The sequence below is a fragment of the Cariama cristata genome, unplaced genomic scaffold, assembly GCF_000690535.1.
Source record: "Cariama cristata isolate BGI_N322 unplaced genomic scaffold, ASM69053v1 scaffold11119, whole genome shotgun sequence".
NCBI lineage: Eukaryota > Metazoa > Chordata > Aves > Cariamiformes > Cariamidae > Cariama > Cariama cristata.
In genome coordinates this window covers 6999-32322 of record NW_009635291.1, presented here as the reverse complement: position 1 = coordinate 32322, position 25324 = coordinate 6999, and the positions used below count along the sequence as shown (strand labels likewise).

The 25324-nt window shown below is 38.8% G+C and overlaps 1 protein-coding gene across 1 annotated transcript in view; it reads right to left on the bottom strand.

Moving 5' to 3' along the window:
- LOC104167270 (multiple PDZ domain protein-like) overlaps positions 1-24937 on the bottom strand; it is a gene marked incomplete at its 3' end in the record, with an annotated part of 30154 nt that extends 5217 nt beyond the window's left edge. The window contains exons 1-10 of the mRNA XM_009707479.1: positions 24858-24937; positions 24120-24286; positions 15383-15604; positions 14281-14420; positions 12051-12264; positions 9987-10115; positions 8589-8792; positions 5461-5575; positions 2956-3044; positions 1247-1442 (exon numbers count right to left, since the gene is read on the bottom strand). Coding sequence (XP_009705781.1) covers positions 1247-1442; positions 2956-3044; positions 5461-5575; positions 8589-8792; positions 9987-10115; positions 12051-12264; positions 14281-14420; positions 15383-15604; positions 24120-24286; positions 24858-24873 — 1492 coding nt within the window. The remainder of the gene's footprint in view (positions 1-1246; positions 1443-2955; positions 3045-5460; positions 5576-8588; positions 8793-9986; positions 10116-12050; positions 12265-14280; positions 14421-15382; positions 15605-24119; positions 24287-24857) is intronic.
- Positions 24938-25324: the final 387 nt, after the last annotated feature.

Genomic DNA, 25324 nt, shown 5'->3' with positions numbered 1-25324 from the left:
CTCTCTCTTCTACCGGACTTCAGAGGATCCATATTTGGCAAATGGAATCTGGCATGAGGAGCCCAGAAGAAACGCCATATGTTAAAGACATCTTGTCTTCTGTTAATGCTTTGACTTCCCCAGTAAATTTTTCAATGAAACAAGAAAAAGAAAGCACAACTATCAGTAGCTGTATCTCTGTGATTGAAAGAAAAGTTACTAGAAGCATAAATTCTTTAGCACTCATATATTATCTTTTTTTTTTCCCCTTCCTCTTCTTTCCTTTGTGCAATTCGGGAAGCTGACACTGAAAAATGAAAATGCTACAGACTTGGGAGACTTGCATACTTGACAGACCTTTCACCTGTAGAAAACCTCTCTTACTACAGAGCTCTGTCAGGTGTGTTGCTGGCTGTTAGCTGTCTTGAACACTTCTGGGCTGGAGAAACAGCACTTCCTGAGCATTTACTCTGTAGTATTTGCTAAAAATGGTAATGAGAGGATGCCATACAGGTAAAATACTACTGGGTCTTTCAAAATATTACGCGAGGTGGCGATTATGCCTCAGTCTATTAACTGTGATGTACTTCTGCAGACATCAACCTATAATACAAGTAGCTGAAAAGAATCTGTTTGTGCATCCAGCCTCTGTGCAGACATTCTGTTCAAACACATGGACTTTCAAGATCTCGTACATATAGTTCAAGATATGCACAGTGTAAGATTAAGCTTCACTAATTTTACCTCATCAGTAGCAAAATTAATATTGGTCATTGGCTTCTGAACTATATACACATATATAGTTAATGCTCTATCAGATTATTAATAAACTCTAGATATAGGCCTCTCATACCTTGAGCTTGCAACACTGACACTTAAAAGTGAAAAGAAATGAGACACGTTTTTACTCATTGCAGAGGATATCTCTTTGCTTGCTCTTGAATGCAGCTCTCACCCTTGAGCACGAATAAAACATTCACTGCTTGCTTAGCTTTTGAAAATTCGCAGGATCAAAGTCTTAAAGCAATTCAGCCAGAAGTGCAACACAATGCAGAGCTCTCAACACTCACTTTGAAACCGTAGCAAATAATACCACTGTGTCTAAAAGATTAATCAAACCATAGTAGACCAAATTCTCCCCTCATGTACAACAGCTCTGCCATCAGTAATAGCTACCCAAAATGAATTTGGCCTATCTTATTTCCAGTTTGCAACTGAGAAGAAAAACATTTCAAGCCAACTTTAAAGCAAAGCCAGTTTTAATTACCTTTGGCTGTGTTGCTATCCATTGTTTGGAACAGTAAGTCCTTTTCAACAGCAGCACTGAAGTCCTCCTGGGGCTGAATATGATTTTCTTGCTTAAGCCCTCTTCTGATCAAAGTGAGCCGAACTGTTTGTCCCGTGTGCCGCAAAACGTCAACTGCTTGCTGGTTAGTAAAACCCTGAAGATTTGTTCCATCCACCTGCAGGATTAAGCAGCTTTTCAGCACGCAAGACATTACTCAGAAAAAAAAAGTCCAGCGTAAAATAATATGGTGAGTTTTCAGCATCTGTTATCCTGAGCACAAAGCAAGCAGAGGGACAAGAACAAAAACCTGGACGACTTAACAACAACTAAGCACTTTCACTGGAGTACCCCACAGCTAAGTAAGAACCGGTAACATACCAAAGTGGGGAGAAGTGCTTTGGGTGCCCACCAGTGGGGCCAGGTGAGGTGGGAGAGGACACAGCACATGCTGTGTGGGGCACATTGTGCAGCCCGCCTGCTTGACCACTTCAGCCATCCCCACCTCCAAGGAGAAAATACTGGGTCAATAAACCAGCACAGCCATGGCCAGGAGAGCTGGGGAGGGGAGGGTGAGGACAGACACATCCATCCACTGTGGTAAGAAGAATTAGAGAGCGCAGTCATTCCGATGCCAGGTAACTCCAGACACAGTGAAGTCTACTACTGAACAATGCGAAGTCCAACTTCCCAATCAAACACTGTCCCAGCCAGCCAGATGTTCTCTCTGGTCCATCATTTCCAGATTTTGAAGAACAAGATTCTGGCCTCTTCTGTTTGAAGCTATCCCATTATCTCATTAACTCAGGCTTTTTTTCTGAAACTCAAGGCTTTGGCATTGCTCGATTTCATCCCATTATCCCTAGTACAGACCTTTTTATTCTCCTTCTCCCTGCAAACTCCATATTATCCTATTCTTTCTCAATCTCACCCTTCAGTGCCTTTAATTTCTGAAATACTTCTAACAACTCCTCGACTCCTGTAGTTGTTTCAGTCTATCTGTACAACACACATATTCCACTATTTCAATTCCTCCTGCATGAAGAATTACTCCCCCGGGACACTTAATCATTTTGTTGCCGTCTCTGAATTTCTTTTAACTCTGGTGTTGTCATGTACTTTTTCCTCCACACTTCAGCAAACCATATTTTAAAAATGTTCATTATTCTTTTGTCTGAGGTCACTCAAATTTTTTTCTCCTTCTGCATCTGCAGTAGAAGAAGAAATGAAACTTTGCAATAATAAATTTTAGCGACTTGTAGTCAGCATTTAAATCATTATAAAAACCATATATACTTCCACACACAACCGTTCAGGCACAACTTGCAGAGAGACCATAACTTGTTCTTAGTGCTACCTTCGCACAAATGTAAGGACAGATCTACGACAGCCACAAAAACACAGTTCCTGCAATCGTGACCTGATTTTCACCACACAACTAACATTTTATGCATGAAAATATTTCCTCCTCTGAGCATCTAAAACTTTAATGACATACTTTTCTTAAGAAACACCAAGTTATACACAGGTAGCACAATCAGAAAAATGATGTGATCAATACTCAGTCAAAAAAAAACTCATCATTTCAACACCAATCCTAAATGTTTTAAACAAGTACTACTTGAGCATTTCTTTACAACTTAAAGAAGTAGAGTTTTGCAGACAAGTGATTTCTTTCTGTGTTTACTTACAACTATAATTTGATCTCCTACATGGATTCTGCCATCATGTTCAACAGCACTGCCTTTTGTAATGCTTTTCACAAAGATACCAGAAGGTTCTGGGATGAAGAAACAGAGAAAAATCAAATTAACGAATTTATTAAGAAACAATTTAAATAATGCAACAATCTCCAAGTAATGCCACTAGCCAAAAGGAAAAAAAGAAAGAAAACACAATCTCCAGGTAAGATAAGGAAAGAAACATCAAGAAGATATATGCTTTACATAAAGCATATATACTATTATTTTCCTAAAGGATGAGCCTGATTAACATTAGCTTGCATTGGATCAGATTTCATTCAAAATCTTACAATGCCAAATTCCAAATTCTTGCTGCAAAAGAAATATTCTAACTTATTTTAATCTAAATGTTGAAACCAACATCAACAAAAAAGTATCTCTGCTTCTTTATCAGATTTAAAACTGCAGGACAGAAAATTCAGTTTGAGTAGACTAACCTGGTAAATCCTGTATCTTCTACACACTTAATAACTGCTTACGAAAACGCATGTTTAGACAATGAAATGTAAAAAATTAGAAGCAAGCAGGACTATAACTTATGTTTGAACCAGTTTTTAACTACAGCTCTAAGTCACTATTCAATCCAGTAACAAAAAAAAGAAGACACAAAAGAAAAAAAAACAATCCAAACCCCAAAAGAGAACCATTTTAGACAGTTTCTGATTTTGAATCAGAAGGAGAAGTCATATACATAAAACATCTACAGAAGGGATATTGTACAAAAAGAAATCCATTTCAGGAAAAACACACTGGAATTCACTCCAACAGCTCAGTAAAGTGAAAATCTACAGAGTTCCTACATGCACATTTTGCATAGTATACATGAAATCGAGAAAAATACTAGCATGAGCTGGCATGAAATCAAGTCTGAGGGTCACAGGAACAGTAGTATCAGAAATCTTTCTCTCAACAAATATTCCAACTCTGTTAAATGAGTATGTTCAATGGGAAGATAATCCACTACAAAATGGGTTTTAACAGTTGTCAAGACATCCCAGTGCCTTTGCAGATCTGAAACTCATCTTTTACTCAGACTCAATATGACCAAAGTTAGCAGGAAAGAGGGTTAAATCCATGTTTTGCTCTAATGACTACATTCAGCTTAGGAAGAATAAGACTATAAATATATTTAAATCACAATATTGACAACTCTTTTCTGTTTTTTCTTAATGTGTTGTTTTCCCGGGTTTTGTGAATAATTAAATGGCTGGTCTTACTAACTTTGAAGTGGTTTTATATCCTGTAACAGCTGTATGGTAACATGAAGAATTGCTATTCAGCATTCATCTAGCAGTTTTATTGCTGCTTCTCTGACAGCAAAGCTGCTATTATAACTAAGTGTTAAGTCACAAAATTAAGTGAGATGCCCAATTAGTTCCTAAAGCAAGAATATTTTCTAATGCAGTTACATGCAGCACAATAATTAAAAAAATCAAAGACTGGGGATACTCCAACACTAAATCCATTAAAATACGCAATCAGATCTATCACACGTTCTACAATTTAATTTGTCTTTTAAAGATTGAACTGGAAGCTGCTGAATAGTGGACTTACACAAACTGTGATCATCCTGTCCTATGGAACAGATTGTTAAAATCTAGTCCAGCTTCTCAAAGCCAACAAATTATGCCTATAAACTATCAATAATGTGGAATATATATATACATGCATTTTTCTAACAATACATACATGGGTAAAAGTCAAACCATCAGCTCTTTGAGAAGTTTTACAACACATTTGACAACTGTTCCTTCCTAGCAGTATTGCATTCGCCAAATCCCCCCTAGGGAGGCCAGCAGAGTTCTGGATCATTTTTCTGAAAATGTAGTGGAATTTACAAAGTAAAAACACACAACTGTACATGAACACTGTTTTATTTATTTAATTAATTAAATTAAATTATTTCTTGGCTGCAACAGTCCAGAGGCCAACAAACATTTATTATATCCCGAAGTCACTAAGGAATTCTTGATCTGCCAGCTGTACTATTTGTACACATTGTTTAAAAAATATACACAATTTAAAAAATGTACACATTGTTTAAAAAATAACAGTACCTCCTAAAACTACCCAGAATACTAATGCATTATCTTGTAAGAGCCTCTTAAAAATGAAAATGTAATTTAAAAAGCCCAGCTAGTTTTAATAAAAATGGGTCAATCTATTTAAGAATTGTTTCGCAAAAACATTTAAGCACAAGCTTTAGCTCAGACTGAATATAAAAATTCACTAAAAAATGTTGATGAGGGATTTTATAATAAAACTGATGGCTTTTAACCTGAATGTTCTCCTCACAAAAGGAAAACAATTCCTTTTACTTTACAAATTTTAAAACGTTTTAGATGGTCAAGGTTTTTTTAGAGATGCTGTACCAAAACTAAAATTAAGTTTTTCATGCACATACACCATAGTATGCAGCCGATTGTATAGTAAACTCCAGGAATCGATCATTACCTGACGTTTTGTCTCCAATGTAACCAGCGATAGTTATTCCTAATCCCTGGTTGTTTTTAGTGAGTTCAACATTAAATTTCTCCCCATCTGCACAGCTATCAACAGAAGTATCTGCCTAATAAGAAAAGCATGGTTAGAAAGGAAGCTTTTTTTCTTTAAAGATCCATCACATTCCCTGATGTCATTAACATGTAAAATTAGACACAAATGTAAAAAAAGAAAGTACCAACTTTGCTTCTGCTCTTATTTGGTTTTGGCCAGAGAAACCAGACATAGGTAACATTCTTCACTGTAAAGCAATGCAGGTGATGCCCTCCCCACCCTGCTGCCCCTGGGATATTACCCTCTAACCTATAAAATCATTGTCTGATGACTAACATGACTGGTGAAATTTGTACAAATTGAACAATATACCTCTTGTACACTAAGTTACACAAACCATGCTTAAATGTTAGAATATGTAGCTTGCTGCCATTCTGGGACCTCCTCTGAACCAGCTTTAGATTGCCATGTTATTAAAAAGAAAAAACAAATAAAATTATATTTTGTATTCCATTTGTTTAAATTCCTATTCAATAACTATAGCTATTTTTTCCTATGCATGCCAAGTGTAAAACGTAATAAAAGCTATTACTACTGAGATAATTATGTTTCTTGTTTTTGAAAGACTTAAAAATTCTGTTCTAGGAAGTAGCAATTTTACTTCCAGCTAGTTAAATAATGACAGTCTTCACTAATATGTACTATAACTCTCTGAATTTCAACAACAAAGAATTTTTGGGGGAATGAATTTGTATACTTATTGTTAATGAAGAAACAATACATATTAAAATGCCATTTCAGCAATACTGCTTTTGTATTAAAAGAAAAAAAAAAATCAACGTACAAAACTTAATTTCAACTTCCAAATAAGTTTGAGTTTTTTCAATTTTTCATCCTTCAGCTGTCTAAAACAGATCACTTCCATGGCTGATACATATCACTATATGATTACATATACAAGGTTTCAATTTCGTTGTGTTTATATGGACAGCAATATTTAAAATGGGAATTCATAAATATAGTACAAATCTATTAAGATCCTCCTATACTCCTATTTTATTCCATCTCTTCTGTGTGACAAACAGCAACTAATATTTTTAAAGTGCCAATACAGCATCCAGGTAGATACTAATTAAACCCAGTTTGACTAGATGAGCATGCATGTGCCAAAAAAAATAACACTTCAGGAGAGCTACGATGTTACTTGCCAAAAAAGAATCTCACTTCAGCTCTTCATCTGATCAACTCCACACACAATCACAATCAAACACAAGAAAAATCAATTTCTACTGCTTTAACTACCTCTCTGCTTGATAATACAGGATAATTTTGGCCACAGGTAATGCCACTAAAAAACTGCTCCCATTTCTATAACCTCATGAATTTTTACAGGATAGACATCTAGAGGGAACATGGTGAGAAATGTCCATTTTGGAAAGTCATACTGCCCTCCCTAATAGCTTTAGAAGAAGCACCAGGAAGTCTTCACCCATCCTTTATTTGCCAGGAAGAAACGGACAAACCAAGCTGTTTCCATCACCATCTTCACGTAGGCTTAAATTCATGAGGCTTGCAGCACCATTAACTGGGTGCTCCCTCCAAAACCAAGACTTTGTGCAGGCAGGAGCAGTTTAAAGATAGCCTGCCTCCTGCCAGGAGAGATGTACCAGGAACAAAGTATTGAAAAGGATGGAAATGGAGAGGAATATGGCAAAAAGTCAAATTTTGCCACTTAGTGGCTTTGAGTTATTTCCTCAGTACTGGAAAACCTATCCATCCTGCAGCTGCAGTTATGGTCTTCAACATTGCATTATATAACCTTAGAAAGGCAAATACTGAAGAAATATACAAAGATGAAATTATCAAATTCATCTTCTCTTTTGAGACTGCTGCTTTTCAGATAAATAGTATTCCGGCTAAATATTGATCCCTTTATCTAAAATACAGCCAGATTTTCATGCCTCTGAGTGTTGTAGAGACACAAAAATACCAGTCTGTCTGTCCTCTTAGATGCTCTGAACACTCTACATTAAGATTAACTTCTTTTGCCCTATAGCCACAAAGAGGGGATGAATATATGTTTGTTTTCCACAGGTACCACTACAACAGACAGAGGCAAAATAATGGTAAACATGTAAAAATTGTTAAGGATTTTTTTCTTCCAGAGTGACCTATCTGAAATGTAATTTGGAACTGGGAAGAAAATGTCTAGAAAAACAACAAGAAAAAGTAAAACAAAACATTATCTGTAAGGCATGAATTCCATCCAGTTGTAGGCTCAAAAACAACCACCTTTTTCTTCTCTCATTCACTTATGCCACGTATTCACATTTACGTGTATCTGGTAAAAACTGTATGTGACAAAGCACACACTGTATGTGGCAGTGTATGTGACAAAGGCTCCCACGAAACCAGGCTTTGCTGCAAACATGCAAATGACCTATTTTGTAAAGGTTTTGAGCTGACAGGACATGATAATATTTACAGCATTTTTTAGGTGGCTGACAGCTGTAGAGGAGTAACAGCACAGAGTACAATCATCCGCAGGGGAGGGTATGAGGGTAGCAGCTGGATGACTTTTTTTTGGAAGATGTATAGCAAATGAGCAATGTCAGGTGATGCAGGAAAGAAGCAGCATCTCTGTTGTGGTTGGTACAGGCAGGAACTGTCTGATGGATGGCTGCAATGATACGGAAATAAGAAATGTTCCTGGAAAGGAAAAGGACAGGTGCACAGAGAAATGCTACAAAGCCAGCTTGCTCAGTCTGAAGAAAAGACTTCATGGCTTCAGTGGTTCCCAATGTATTACTGCACAATCGCAAGCAACCCAGAACCAGACATTACTGAGATCATACTTATGGAAGTCCTAAGCCTTGACCCCAAAACACTTCAAGCATACAGTTCCTTGTGTTGTGCACTCATGACATTTCAATTCTCCCAGACTATCAGCTGAGAACACTGCTACTGGGAAAGAAAATCCCAGCTTTTGAGAACATAAGCGTGGAAGACATTCAAATACCGGTTAAAAGAAAAGGAAATTTGACGTAAAAGTTTGCCATGAGTTAAGTATATTCACTGTTGCTTACTTGTTTCTCTGGTGTGGAAATGGGTACTGGTGTACCTGGAGGGACTGCTGGTGGAGGCGGTTCCTCAATAGGACCTCTTGCAATTACCAGTTTCACTCGATTTCCACACTGCCTCAGAACTTGTGCCACCTGCTCACTGCTCATTCCAGCCAGGTCCGTATCACCAATTTTCAATATGTGGTCTCCACTACATAATCTCCCATGCTGGAGGAAGAATAAAGATGAAAAAAGAAGAAAATCTATTAACATCTTGCCTTTTGTCCCATGTACCATAGAATTAGAAAAAGACCACATAGAATTAGTCATTTTTAAGACATATGAACCAGATCACTTTTTTGGGGGTGTCAAGTCAATATTCTGATAACATGGAGAAGAAAAGTAGATTGCCTAATGGCACATTAATTTTACCAGAAATTTCCCCAGAAATATCCAGGACATCCTTTTTCAAGCAGTCAGTCACCGAGCACAGAAAAAAATGCATGTAGTTATGGTTACTACCTACTGGTATTTAACAACTGCATGTAGATTACAGAACTTCACGTTTCGTTTCCAAACACACTTCCAAAAGACAGCAGCTTTGCATCTCTATTTAAAAACTGGTCCTCAGGATTAATGGTAACTAAAATAAAATATACTTTTCTCTTACTGTGATCCAGATATTTATACTGGTTTACTCTCCTAATGATTTGCCTTTAATCAGTAAAAAAGCTTCACATGAATTTAGCCCATTTGAGAGGTATTAAAGAGTCAGGTCTGTAAAGGGAACCCATCTTAGAGTGGAGCAGTAAATCCTCTCCATGCATCTTCAGGTCCTGTTATCAGGCCACCACTCCTGTGGCTGGAAGACTGACCAGTCTCTATGCCTATTCAATCCTTAACCATCATTAACGCAGCTACAGATACTTGTCCAATGGACAAGCTTGAAATGTGCTGTGATCACAAAATTCAATTCACATCAGCCCTTCAGGCAGGAGCAGAGCCTGTGTCTTGAAGCAGATGCATGAAGCCACATGCCTGCTCCAAGCTTCAGTAAGCCCAGTGTAGAGATGCAGATGCTCTTCTTAGCTGTCGGGGCAGAGCAAAGAAGTGTTTGGTGTTCCTCTGACCCTTGGATTACAACCAGTATACTCATGAAAGAATCAGGAGTCTAAATGCATCCACACCAAATGTGTAATGTAACAGGTTTGAAAATGTGATTTAGAGCCTAATCCAGCTTTTACATTCAAAGGCAAAGATTTCCCGCACTAAACACACCTTTACTGAGGATAAGTTTCACCACTTGCTCTCTCTTCATTACACTTATGAGGAAAAAAGCTACCACTACTTAGCATGATTACAAAAGTAAAGAGTAACTTCATAACTTACTGAACAGTAAATAGAAGGGTTGATTGAATTTACCTGATCAGCCACCCCTCCTGGGAGGATGGTTTTAACAATCACTCCAGTTGACTTTCCTCCCACTATCCCAAATCCCAGACCTGAGCCATCGTTCACCAACTCAATGGTCTCCACATGCTGCCAGTGAACCTAAAAGGAATAAATACCTACTTGCAAATTATTAAAATAAGGACATATGTATTAAAATTTGCAAAGTATTTTCTCTTATTTCTTGGGTATATTTTTGAATAAAGGAAGGCGGGAGGAAGGCAGAAATATGGGACCTTTCTAACAATTACTATTAGCTATAAGATTACATAATATTTAAGCAACAAATTGTTCATTCCATAACAGCTGGAATTTCTCTGGTACAAACCAGAGCTGGGTAGTGGGCCAGGCTTTTTGAGAACTTGCTGAATGAATTTAAGCAGCAATCTAGGACTGTCTGCATCCATGCCCCATTGCAGTCAGTGAGAAAAATACTGCTGCTAGGAAATCTCACAGGACTGGAAATTAGTATCTTTGGATAAGTCAGCGTTCACATCAGCCATTGTAACAAAGTACAGAAGAAAGCATAAACCAAATACAGATGTTAAGGCTGAACACAGCACCACATATTGCGAGGCAGGCATCAGCAGACTTGCCCCCTGTGTAATGAACACAGATTTCTGGGTTGTCCAATGTCAACAGCACTGGAATGAAGTAGCTCTGATGGCAGGTTTCATGTTCCTACAGGAGCAAAACTGCTCTGAAAGAAAGACACATGCTAGCTCACTCACATGGGGCAGTACTGCAGGGATAACTGGAAGCTCCTGGTATTGTTTATTTCTCCTGAAGAACAAACCATACTGAAATTTGAAATTTAAAATCAAATCTGAAATTTAAAACCACAGCTGGTGCTCTGCCAGGTAGGATCTTGAAAATAAGCAGTTATTCTGGAATAACCAAGGTACTGCAAATTCAAAGCCCTGCAGTACCTGTTTGGGACATCTGCAGTCTTAACATACACCAAAGATGATGAAGCAAAGCCTGAAGGAACAAAAACGGCTCCAGCTAAGCTGCTTTCCCCCAGCATTTGAAAGCAAAGGGAACACAAGGACTGGGAAAGGCATGCATAAAAAAACAGAAGGAGATGTGGCAGGTTTGAAAAGAACATTTTTTCAAGCAAGGAAAGTTGTTTGGAGAATACGGAGGCAATCACATAGAGAAAGAAGTGCATCACAGGACTACTGGAAGGGAGTAGGCCTCTCATGTGCTGACATGAAAACTTAGGCCTATCAGCTTTATTCCTGCACACATAAGAAAGGAATAATTCTGAAATTTCTTCACTAAAGGTTTTATGCTGATGATTAGAATAAACACTAGAATAGCTACTTTTTGCAGACTGATTGCTCCCTTAAAGAGGAGGCACAAATGACTGAACAGCAAAACCTACAGAAACCAAAGATGGGTTGTTTCATCCCAGGAGAAGCCATTAAATGAGTAACATACTGGGAAGAGAAAGTGCAGTTAATATCACCATGTTTCTGAGCTATGTCCTCTACACCTGGATGTGCAAAAGCTTTCAAAAGAAAGGAAATGTAGCAGAGCTGTTTTCTGGGGTCTTAAAGTGTGTCCCTACTCATGGCATTTTGACAGTTCTCTCTTGTTGCTTTACTTGAGCCCCCCACTAACAGACAACAGGGAAACAAACAGACAAGCACCCATCCAGCTGGTGGTGCAGATCAGACTGAAATGACTCAAAAATTTGTTGCCCAGGAGAATACAAAGACAAGAAAAGATCCTGTTCACTGCCACCTCAAAATAAAGCTTCATAAAGTAAGGTAAACAGGCTGCATTTGCATTGGTGGATACAGAGAATTTGGCAAATGGGAAGAAGGAGTATGTCCAAGATCCTGCCCCTAGCAAGCCTGAGTATTTTCTGCTCTTTGCATGGGAAAGGTACAACAAAGATAAATAGAAGATAAACCTCAAGAACTGTGAAGGAAATGTACATACAAGTTACAAAAAAAGTCTCAAAATACTAGATGCAGTAAGCACATACATGCCCAGAACTGAATACACAGATGTCTGGGGTACACTTACCGGGTTGGAATGGGCTGAAACTGTGCTAGCAGCAGATGGAGACCGGGAAACTACAGGACTGATGAGCTGAGGGAAAGTGCCCCTGGCCACAACTAGCTGGACATTATCTTTTGCTTTCTGTAGGATGCTGATAGCCTGTTGATGTGTGATTGTCTGATCAAGGGCTTGTCCGTTAATAGCAAGGATTTGATCTGCTTCCTTCAGCTTTCCATCTCTGTCACATACGTGTAAACAGGGAAGGAGGACGACAGAATAAACAAACAAGAAAAACCAAAATAGTGCTGCCACAGAAATCACAGTATTTTGACAATTTTCCAGTGTTTTTAATAACCTGTTCTCTATTCCCCCCAGTTTTTAATCTCTCCCTGCAGTTTTGCTGAAAGGAGCTGATGCGGCACCCTGGTGATCACTTCCTTTGAAGCTAATCCCACTGCCACTCTCCCCTGGCTATACCCCCTAGCTAGCTTTCTTCTCCCTGTACCTCCATGCGAGACTAAGCATATTACATCTCAGTCGCTCCCAACCATAGCCTGGGAACTTTAGATTTATTCTTGACTTTGAGCTGCTTGCTTAACAGACCAAGTGCTCCATTTTGTTCAGTGTGCCCATTCTGAATATTCATCAAACCGTCGAGTGGAACATACTTTCATCAAGATGTTATGGAAACAAATTTTGTTTTGCACAAAACCAAGGGAAAAGAAAATAAAAAAACAAAGGGAGGTAGAGAGCGAAACAGAAGGAAAACGATAAAATTGATCCCTTTTCAATGAGGGGAAAAAAAGCCCTGAACAAATTAAAAAATAACTTTTCACTTTCTGACAAAGGAAGCACTACTGTAAAATTACATACTGAGCCCTTCTCCAGACCTACTTCAAAGGAAGCATATGAAGCCTCCACAGATGAGTTACCCTCTGCCTCCTCCACCAGTTCTATTGTTTCTGTAACAGACCAGCAAAAACTCTGGACTCTTGTCTTCAACATCCTGAAGCAGCAATACTTTGAAAACAAAGGACGACAACAAAAACAAGGATCCCTGTAAGACCAGCTTTTGTGAGTACCTACAGCATAGAAGCCAAGGTACTCAACAGCACCCAGGAAAAACACTGTTTAGCTTCAACCCATAATATTTCGCTTGTGAATTTGAACTGTTTTTCACAGCACTCTCAAAGACTTATTACTGCCAGGGCCTTTCTAATTTACAAGCTCTGCAACAGTTGTTCAATGTTTCTCTTCTCACCAGTGAATAAGGCAGGGCTTGATTCAGTAAAGATAGGTCTGAACTCCGTGGAATAAGAGAAATAAAAGCAAAGACCTCTTGAAGGCGAAGAACAAAAAAAAAAAGGTGGAATTTAGGCACATTAAAAAATACTGTAATGACAGAGCGTGCCATTTTGTGTCTGTAGTCCACACTCTGCCCTCTGTTAAAAGGACAGCGTTCAGACCACAAATAATCAGCAAATCTCTCCCTACAGCACAGTGAGAAATAGCAGTGAGATGGCTCAGCCGCCACGCACAACATATAGAGTACATCATGAAGTAGCTCTGTCCAGGATCCTAATCTGCAAATCCACACACCCCATCCATACACCCCATCAGTCTGCACTGAACAAGTGCTGCGGCCATTCATCACTGAGTTCATTTGCTTCCTCAGGCTGTTCTTAAAGCAGAAATACATTTCTCTCTGCACTACTTGTGGAATCAGGATTGAAGTCTAAAGCATACTTTCAGCACGCTATTATTATTGCTCAGTTTCTGGTAACATCAGTTGAATATCTTAATTTAGAGCCCAACAACTTTAAGTCAAGCCTGGCTTGACTTAAAAGCTGAGTTTCACACCTGCTCAGTGGGACTCTACCTAACCAACAACACTGCTAGTTACAACTGATTTTTTTGCACCAAATTGTTTTTCAATGCATTCAAGGATGGCAAAGTCTGTATCTCAGCTTTAAAAGCCATGACACAGAATAGTAACCTCCCCATTTTCCCTGCTGGAAGAGAGATAATATAAACAAACCACAGAGAAACTACATCTGTAGTTTCTAGAAATTCAGAACAGATCATACACTGCCCTGTTCCAATGTAACATAAATTGTAGTGGTAAGTAATTTTAAATCTGCTATGTATGGCTTCGAATATGAGAGAAACATGCCCTTGTACTACAAAAACAAGAACAATAACACAACTAAATTGCAGTGTCATGTTAACACTTGGTACAGTAAAATAATCTTACCTATGTGCCACACTTCCCTCCTGGATTTCCTGCACAAATATTCCCAGTTCTCCCCTGTTTTCACTCTTAAGTCCCACAACACTGAAGCCCAAACCACCACTTAAAGGTTTAATAAGCTCAATGGTCTCAACAAGACGACCCTGTTTAACAGGAAAAAAAAAAAAAAAAAGAGCACAAATGTTGAAAACGTTGAAAAGTAACATAATGAATGTGATAAACAACTTGGAAATTAGTTTCTAGTTTGACAGCTACAGCTGGACAGGGCTACACTAGCTAATAACTGAAACATAGCTGTTCGGTTCCGATTTCTCACTGTCATACAGAAAAGTGACAATTATGAAAGATGTGAGAAATAAAGATTACTGCCTAGAAGAGGAAATCAGGAAACAACAGCTAAATATACAGAGTTTAGTCTTAGTAGTGACCAAACTAGGATACATGTGCCTATAAAATATTAGAGGGTACAGGCCAACTCTCAAGCAGAACTAGAGAAAGAGGATGAATTTCAGGAAGAGGGAAAAAGTAGAACTGTGCAAAAGGCTTTCCCGGAGAACAGCAGAACACTTCCCCTATCTGGCTCTATTACAGGTTCATTGGAAAAATGCTAGAATATGCCTGACCATTCTCAGCTCTAGCCATTGAAGGGACTCGTACATCATTTCTGCCCACCACAGGAAAGCAGTAAGATTACAGAACAATGCGTAGCAAGGCCAAAAAGGAATTTTCCGTCTTATTTCCAAGCAAGTCACACAACTAGGTTTGATTAGTTATGCACACAAGACCACGCTCTGACAAAGCATCTCCCTCACACACAGAGCAGCAGTCCTACAACAAGCACAGAAGCACAATGGCATGCTGATCTGTAAGAGGTTCACTGCCCAGCTAAGGACAGTAACTCAGCAGTGACAATGTCAAGGTTACTTCTCCAACTGTTTTCTTATTTACCAATTGTTCCTCAAATTAAAAGGTTATTTTTGTTTTATATAGCAAGTGAGCTCTGGTTTGCTTAATAACTCGTTTGCTTTTAAATATACATACATGGATTTTAATCTTCCAGATAACCACTGATCCAGATTTCATGGTTACCAGACGACATGCTTACCTGGGACATATTTCTGATCAGCTGCTCAAAGTCATCACCAGAGGACTTTCCATTAACCTGAGGAGTAATGGATCTCACCGATGCTTCTAGCACATTAGCTGGGCTACCATTCTGCTGAGCCAACAAATACGACTCATTATGTGGCAAGGACCCCATGTTCACACCATGATGGAGAAGCTGAGGGAATTCACCAGTGGAATGTATGGAAGGTGTAATATTTACCTGTAAAAGATTGATGGCAACACAGACTTATATACATAGCAGAAACCTCCTCCTTATTCAAGAGCATCATAATAGGCCAATTGCTTGTTAAAAACATTTGAAATCCCAGTTTGCAATTTTAAAAAGAAAAATTATTTTCAGTATTTATAATTGATGTAAAGTTGTTAATTATCAGCATAAAACATGAAAGAAATTGATTAAAATAATCCAAAATTATTTCCACACTCTGTCTAAAAGTCTTTTGTTCATACCAGCACAGCAGCTTGAAGTACTCCAACACAATGGTAGAGGTAAACAAGTAGGAACAAGCTTTTCCTACAGTACCAGTACTTTTAAAAACAAATTTATCAATTATTTTACAAGAAAACTAAAAAAAAACACAAACCATGTGTATTTTAATGAAAAAAAAAAGAAAGAAACCTCACCAGCTACATAGGGAACAAATTTCACTGGTCAGGGTTTCTGCATCACTATGCGCTACAGCTGCCAATGTGACTCTCTACATGAGCTAGAATCAAACACAAAATCACTGAACAAGTCTAAAATCACCAGGCTGATCTGAAAACTATAGTCGTACCTTTATGCAGGCAGCCTTGACAATACACTTAGAGCAGAAAAGAACAGAAAATAAGAAAATTCTCCACTTTGCCCAGCCATAGTATATTACCTATTTCCAAGTCAGTCTCTGCCGACCAATCTAATGAACGGCTGGTGACAGTACAAAGCTCAGCTGAAGCAGCAGCCCTGATCTGGTTGTTGTCCCACCTGCCTGTTGGCTGTCAACAGGCACTGTTTAACTCCACATTGATCTGTTTCATACTTGCCTGGCACACTAACCACAATTTAGGACCACAATACTGCAGCCTCAAATACTTTTCACAGTTTTACAGTGCAAATTTTCTAGCATTCTGCAACACAATACAAAAGACTGGGATTCCCATTCCCTGAAGCCTTATTTTTAAACTTCAAATATCAACAAAAATTTCGACACTGTAAATGTATTCTAAAATGTCTACCGCACCGTTGTCTCAACTGTTTAAGCATGCTACTTCCATTAGGTTTATCATATCATTCTCCCAACAGTCCGGTCATTAAAAGATCAGTATTGTTCTCCATCACACAATTCTTTCTCATCTGGGTGCTTTACAAAAATAAAATAGAACAAATATGAAGTTAAAGAAAAATACCACAGGACAGCACTGGAAAGAAAAGTGCTTAACAGCACTTAGCCTCCTCTGCCATAACAAACTGGAAAGAGGAAAACGAAGATGTTTGGAACTCAGTGATTTCCACCACACAGTGACTATACTCTGGTGTCCATATTTGTGAGGAATCACTTGGGTTATGTTTCAAACAAACCATAATGTCTAAAATGGGCACACATGCACTTTCTTTAAGCACATAAAGTCATTTCAGCAAGGCTGTAAGGCACAGGTAGATAACCCTTGCTTCACAGTTCATTACATGTAACAACACTCAGAAACATAATAAAATTCTGCCCTTCCATGAATCCAAGATTTCCCCTTACATTATATGCATGGATTTGAAACTAATAGTCTGTGCCATACCATGTTTCTTATCTGCATGAGTCCATATAATATGTTAATTCACTTCCACCTTCCCAATGCCATCCATATCAATGTATAGAAGTGTATCACTGAACTTGGTCAATTAATATGCTTCATCTCTTGTTTTCCTCCATCTTCAAATCCTCTTATACATCCTGCTGTCACATTCCTTCCCGCAAAAAATTGTCATGGGTCAAATTATTATTTGTAAGGGTATCTAACACCACTGTAATAAGCCAGTCTTGCATTATTTCTATTTAAAAACATTTTCACAGCAAAATAAAGCAGCCTAAGAGTATATGAGATGCAAACCCAAACTACTTCTCATGTGCACTCAAAGGTCATAATACATGGGTCTGATATCACAAATGTTAGTAAGGCATGGTTATATGTTCACTTTCTAAATTGCAGTGCGTATTGTAGAAAAGAGCACTGAACTTTTTTTTGTTACCATCCTCAGAGCTTGCTTGCTGAAAGGAGTTACTAGAGAACTCATCCACCTCCTCAGGCAAAGCCAGCAAGGTTAGCCTAAACAAGCAACTGCATAATACGAGTAAAACCTAGTGATTTTGCCCAATGTGGATTAGTGAAAGCTCACATAACCTCTTTGGTGCAGCCTTTGGAGTGGTAACCTCAAACTAAGTAGGCAAGGCTCAGCAGCTGAGAGTGGTAATGACTCCAGTCAATAAGATTAAACCTAGAGAAAAATACATTAAATGCCTTCAATTTCATTTAGCATCGTTCTAAGCACAACATTAATCTGTCTGGGGACCCTTTTAACGTGGCAGGAGCTTCCTGAAGTTTCATCCTTCACATCAGCAGAAGGGGAAGGGTCACTGGTATTATTGATAGTTCTATAAAATCCAACTATGTGTGAATTCCCCACTTTGAATGGAGTGTGCAGTCATCATCTGAGACAAAAAACGGAAAAGAAGGAAAACTCTACAACAATGCTAAGAGCAAAAGTTGAGACTATATAGAAAGACTACACAGAAAGTTAGAACTCCTTCTGCCTTAAAAAGAAAGAGCCATACAGGCAAAAAAGGACAGAAACAGAATTTTAAGGCACAGAAACTGACTGCAGCTGAGGAACCGCTGCTGTGCCCATCCATTGTCCATCTCCCTTCCATCTTCCTTCATGAATGTCACTTTTAAGTTTTTCCATGTTATCACATGGTGTGCACATTGCTGATGTAGAGACAATCCCAATCTGTGAAACCTCTCTCTGGATAAAAAGTTAATGTTCTTCCTGTATCTAGAGCACTCCTTTACACAGAAATGTGCAGGGAGCAAGTTGCAACACTGGAAAAATCATGCAATGTACAAAAAGTAGATCAAGCAAGCCACAGTAATCCTAAAATATGATATTTTTAGAACAGTACAAATGATACAAACGGTGTTTACATCATGATACTGTTTCTCCCTAATATACAATAAAACACTTTCCTGTATGCACAAACAGCAAAGAAAAAAAATGGAGCTACACAACAAAAATAAAAGGTCATTGAGTATGACACATTGCCCTTAAGATGAATTGTATTATATGCCTTCTTTGAATTTAAAATACTTCTTGTACCACTCAATACTCGATACAGCACAACCTTCAATATTCAGAGGAGCTCTGTGCCCCATCCTGTACTATGTTCTATAAGCAACAATAACCCTCCAATCCACACCAGTTTAACTAGAACTTTAAACACTAGTTCTGCTAGTACTGCTTAACAGAGGATTGCTTTAGGCAGCTCATTGCACAGTTTGGAACGTTCAAATGGCAGGCTAGCCATTGCGGGCAAATTAACTTCCACTTGAACATGTGCCCAGTACCACCATTTTCTTCCCCAGGTAAGTCTGAAGGAGTTCTTCATTTAAGGTATGTCTTGTGGTATTTTTCTTTAAACTTTAAAAAGCTTCACCTCAAATCTTCAGTACAACTGTGATTACAGCACAGCTACAATGCAGTACCAAACACCACCTCTTCAACAGCAATTGACAGCAACACCTTGTTTTCATCACACCTTTTTTAAACAAACACAGTTACACCTTCAGTGGAGGAAGTGCTTAACACAGGAAGCCTACCGCACATAAACTGGCTTCTGACTTGCGAAATTCCAAGAAAAAAATGCAACTCTAAGAAAAAATGTCAAACTGCTAACAGAAAAAAGTTTTGTGTATGCAAAAAACTTAGATTTCAGAATGTCTCCTCTCCCAAAACACACACATACTTAAAAACTTTTCTGGTTTATAATGATATTTATAATGATCCTAAAGGTGGAAGTTCAGAATCCCTAGACACATTACAGGCAGAAACATGTCAACCACTCTTTTCCCTGTCCCTCATGAAATACAGGCTTATAACACGTAAAAGTTGAGAAGAACTGGTGTATACTCTTGCTAACCACAGAAGAACAAGTCATTCCAGAGTGAGCAATAAAACACAAGTGGAAATCTTAAAAAGAAGATGCTCTTGTGGTTGCATGAAATATTTTTTATAATAAATAAATTGCACTACTTTGCAGTAATAAAATTACCACAATTCCATCAAGAAGTAGCTTTATAGCATTGTGATTGTGTAAGTATGTATGAAAGAATATTGTTTTGTTTTATAATTTGGCTTATGCTAATTTTCCTTGACTGGCTTTCTCGTCACTGTACGTAACATCTGTAATGTAGACATAATTTGGTGAAAGACAAAAAGAAAAATTCAAAAACACCACCGAGTATGACATAAACTTACATTACAGTTGCACAGACAGACAATAAATGCAATTAAATAGTGCTTACACGCAGTCGCTCACATTTTTTTTTTAACAAAAAAGGAGCTACCCAAGCCATGTCTGCAGTGTATCAACATTTAAAACAACATAATTGGCATTGCTAGGTCTCAACTTGGACAACAACAAATTCTCAGTGTTTCTGCACTCCAGCCATTGAGCCCCAGCCCCTGGAGACCCCACGAAGCAGAGAGCAGTACTTCAGCTGACTGCAAGAGTCCTGAGTAGCAAAAAGGTTGGCTGCAACAGTGATTGCACTGGAAGCAATGAAGGGCAAGCCATCCGCCGTGCGAGCCCTGCAGCGAGGCGGCAGTGAGGACAGTGCTGCCAGGCGCCCTGCCCTGCCAGGCCTTCCCCACAGCCACGCTGTCTGCACCGCAGTGGAAGCCCCCGGGCTCCTCGGGAACAGGCACTGGCACTGGCATCAGCACTTCTCCAGCACCACCCTCCTGGCTGCTCCTCTACATCCCGGTCCCCAAGGCAGGTGAAGCAGATCCCAAACTAGCATCTCCTTACAAGCACTTTGTTTCAAAGCACAGAGCAAATGGCATTGTTGCAGAAAGGGGTTCAGGATAGGAACTAAAGGTCTCCCGTAGTTGTGCAAATCACAGAGTGTTCATAGGCAGTATGAAAATACACAGTTTCTCCACTTCTTCCCTAAATCCGGTCTAGCACTGAAACTCAGCTATACCATACAACCCAGTACATGCTGCACCGTGGGGGCACTCTTCCCCATTACCCCACTGTGAACGAAAAAACATGGTCAAGCAAGCAAAAAAAATCTGAGGAATGCAGCTCAGCCAAGGGAAGGGTATTTTCTTCCGGTAGCGCCCTGAGTGGAGTGGAGGCGGGAAGAGGAGGGGAGGAGGACATAGGCAAGGAAGAGATAAAAAGGAAAGGAAGAGAAGCGGGACAGGACTGCCAGCATGGTTTGAGTATTTTATTTAAAATATTTTACAAAGAAAAGAAAATATTATTGGAAAGTTCAAAACATCACAATCTCTGCCTTTCCTTTCTGTCACTCCCTTATCTTCAAACGACAAGATTGCTCTTCAGCATGAGAAAACAAGCATTCACTGAAGAATAAGGATCCAAAGAGGCAGAAAAAAACCTAGTTCCTTCAGCACTCCTCAACTCAAGTGACTAGTGAAGTCAGGACAGTAATTCTCAAAAAAAAAAATCCCTTTGCTGTCCCAAGACTTTTCCCACTCCAGTTCTTAACCTCACAATGACAGATTTGTAGGGGAAACAAATCCTGCCCACTTGTTTAAGAAAAAAAAAAAAAAAACCAACACTTTAAAGCATGTACCAATAAGCACCAAACCATCAGATTTGCTGTCTTTAGCACGATGCCTCACCAACATCCAGATGAAGCAACATACCACGCAGTCCACATCACTGCATATAACATAAATGCAAGAGGCTCTTCTTAAGCACACACCAACAATGAAGGGACGCAGGGGATCAATTTCCAATTAAGACACAGATGCTTTAAGGAAATGGGACAGCAAATCTGAAATACCTCCACACATGCAGAAAGACAATTTTTCAGATATTCTTTTGGTGCTTCAAAGATTACTTATCTGTAGGAAAAAAAAAAGAAAAGGAAGTCTACTATTTTAGACCATGAAAAATGGTAGTAAGTCTCGCTGGAATGCAAGGAATATTTGTCTGCTAAAACTGTATATTTGCATCCTGATTTTTGCTAAGAAAACATGACCAATGCTCACAAGATTTGCCAGCTCATTATCCAGACTTACTGCACACACTGAAGAGGGGGTTCTCACTATCAACTCTGTGTCTTCCAGACACAGTGCCTCAAGACAGGAATACGTCCTACCCTCATATTTATTGAGGTCACCACAGGTCCACAAGCAGGCCTCACTTAGTGACCTGTTTCTGTTGGGATGCTTGCAAGGAATCAGTTTGACTTAGAAAGTAAATTGCCATTATTGCTTCTCTGCTCCCATCCTCTCTTTCCACCTCTACTTCCCTGAAAGATGGCCTTCTCCTGAGAATTTTATAATAGTCTTGCAGTTCTTTAAAAAATCACAAACTAATTAAAAACATAGGAGCAGTTTAACAGACTGTCACCTACTCTTCACCTTGAGAAGAAACAGACCCCATTCAGCTTTCAGTGCAGCTCATCATAAAACATCAAAAAAATTTAGCCACCTTGCTCTAGAGTGGGTTGAGACTGAAATACCTCACCACTGCACAGCTCAGCACCATTTGTCACTCTGTCTCAAACACAGTTCTGATGCAAGTGCTTGGGAAACAACTTCTCTCATTCCTCAGTCTGGCATGGCTTGGCCAAAAACCCTGTTCACTATTAACATGCCTTGCAGTGTTCACCGACCTGTAGTTTAGGAGTTTCAAGAGCACAGTGCCTTCCCAGACATAAAACTAAAGAGTGTCCTTGAACAAAACTGACAAAACTGTCAAAACTGAGCCTTTGAAAACGCCAAGAAATACAATTTTTTAACATGACTGCCTATTTCATGACTTCATTAGTTGTGCTGTTTCAATACGCTTTATAAAGATCTAAATAAAGCAAAGAGACAGGCAATCTCATGCTACATTGTACGGAAGAAATTATTCTACAGAGAAAACACAGGACACTTTGTGAAGAGCTCACCCAAATCTAAGAATGGCCAGAAATGCATTTGTATGTGCAAGTGTTCATATAAGCACCTATCAAGAAGGGAATTCACTTCCACGTAGCTCCCCTGTCAACTACACTGGGTATGTACCATGCAACATGCACAGGCCACTAAAGTTACTGCACAGACAAACCTGCAGGGTTAGGGCAGAAGGTAAAACTATTACTTGCTTTTTAAAAAATACACATCTGAAATTACCCACCTGTAGTATCAGCTGCCTCATTTTACTAATTTAGGTGACTGTATTTAAAAAGAGAAGCACCCTTTAATTTCACAGCTAATGTCTGGAAGTGAAAATTTAATTTGCCTTTTCATCAAATTCCCATTAAGTCTTCAGGCACACTTTCAATTCTCACTACATGTTCCCAGAGCCATCACCACACAAGTGACACAATTTCTCTATGTCACTGTTAAATTCTCCTTTTCAAATAGCAGAGCAAACAAACTCTCAAAACATCTTTTTTTCCCAGATTTTTTTAAATCACTCCAGTGTCATCAGGTCTCTACATATCAAACATGCAAAATCTGAAAATCATGGTCACATATTACGCTGTAGGCACCATTCTAACTTATTTCTTGTCTGTGCAAAATAGCATCAAGATGATCCAAAAGAAGCAATAAAGGGCCAGATTGTGCTCTTCTGCCACACAGTTGAAGTAGCATCAAGATCGTGAGGACTCGTCACCAGCCACAGTCCAGTCAGAGACCAGACGCTGCTCCACGCTGACAGTAAGGCCAGTGTGCAGGGGCTGCAACCTCCCACTTCGGCATTTCTGCATACCAGCCACAGAGCTGTTCATCTTGCAGGAGTCAACAGGAACAACTATTTGCAAACCCAGATACACAGTTCAGTGCTAATTCAGTTATTGAACTATTCTTCAAGTTCTTATTCTGCTGACAAGGAAATTAAATTATAGTAATAAACAATCAAGCCAATATGGCTGAGCTGCTGTCCTTTTTCTCATCCTCATGGAAGACAGGTAGAGAAGTAATACTTCTACTTAAAACCCTGAGCAAGAAAAAGGAGGTAGGAGCTCTCACTTCTCTTTGATCTTTTATTCCTATTGGAAAAAAAAAAAAAAAAAAAAAGATCTTCATGTCCTTCTGAAGTCAACATTCCACAGTTTCTCTTACATATTCTCATTTTAGCAGGGTAAGACACCAGAGGGCAACAAAAGGCTCCTAGGAAAAAAATCCTAAGATATCATACAAAACATGTTCCTTTCGAAGGACACAGTCAGAAAGACTTACGTTAACTCCCCAACCACTGCCACCATTTCACTACCATGTACATTGTAAGTAACAAGCACATACATAAAAAACACATACACAAACTATGGGCCCCAACAAAGTCCAGAAAAGTCAACGGGTAGGTCCTCCTCAGTTCCCTGAAGCTTTGGATCAGACTTTTAATTTAGGCTATTTGATTTCACTGTTCAGCATGCAGACACACATACATTTTTGCACCTTCTTAGCAATTTTTCTCTTGTGCCTGGGAGGCTGCTTTTCCTACCTGATCTCTCAGTTGTTGAACAGAAGTCTGAAGGTTGAGAATTTGGTTAAAGAGAGGACTCTGCAGCACTGATTTTAATAAGCTCAGTTTCTCCTCGTTTGCAATGTCACCTCGATCCCGAAGTTTTGCCTGTAAGCGCTCCATGGCCTGGAGGGCCCGATGTGTATCTGTAGTGATAATCATTCCTAGTCAGTAGCAGTTTAGAAACAGCTGCACACAAGCAGGTAACAGGTTTAAATGTATCCCTCTCTACTGTTCAAACTACAGAGGACTTCAATGGTTCCGCTCTGAACAAAAAACTCAGCCCAAACATGTCTAATGAAACAGGAAGTTGGAGGTAGAGTACAAAACAGAAGCCAAAGAAAATTACATCTTTGTCCATCAAGAACTGGGTTACAAAAGTGAAAGACACTTCATTAAAATTCAGTTGCACGAACTGTGACAAAAATAGCCACAATAGAAAACATTTGTCTTTTTCATACAAACTTTTTTGATTCTAGTACAGATTAAAACAATGAAATCAAGACAACAGGTTAAAAATTAAATACACTAAACAAATGATGGTACACTTCTTGTTTTCAAATACAAAATACAAAAACTCAAACACATCATGTATTTCTACGTACAACAGATATTTTTCACAATACCTCTCTAAGCAGTATATACCAATGTCCTAAATCTATCATGCACACTTGATTTGGCCACAAAAATATAGTGATACAAATAAAAAAAGATTACCAATTGTTTCCAACATCTCTTCTGCTTCTCAGCTTCTATTCCAATAATGGTAAGAGGCAGCAGATATAGTTATTTCCCTGAAAAATAACAGAAAAGGGAAAAGGTCACATTTTTAGAAGCACTAAGTTCTGAAGGAAAAGAAAAAAGCTTGACTTCCAAAAACAAGAAACAGCCCCACAAAATAACAATCCCCACAAACCATATCTCCTTGGGTAACTAAAATAACCTCAGAGGTGACCATATTCTGACTTTGGAGTTTAAAACCTCACTGAAAATGGCTTTTAGGAATATACTTTGTAATATTTTTGCATTTCCATATCAAAATTGCTGTCCACATACTGTTGCACATCCTGCATTGCTTTAATCAGAAACTATGAATCATAGCTGTCACTGACACCTTACACAGTTTCATTGCTTTGCTTTTCAGTGATCCATAAAAAACATTCCCTGCAGGATCAGTTTTCAAG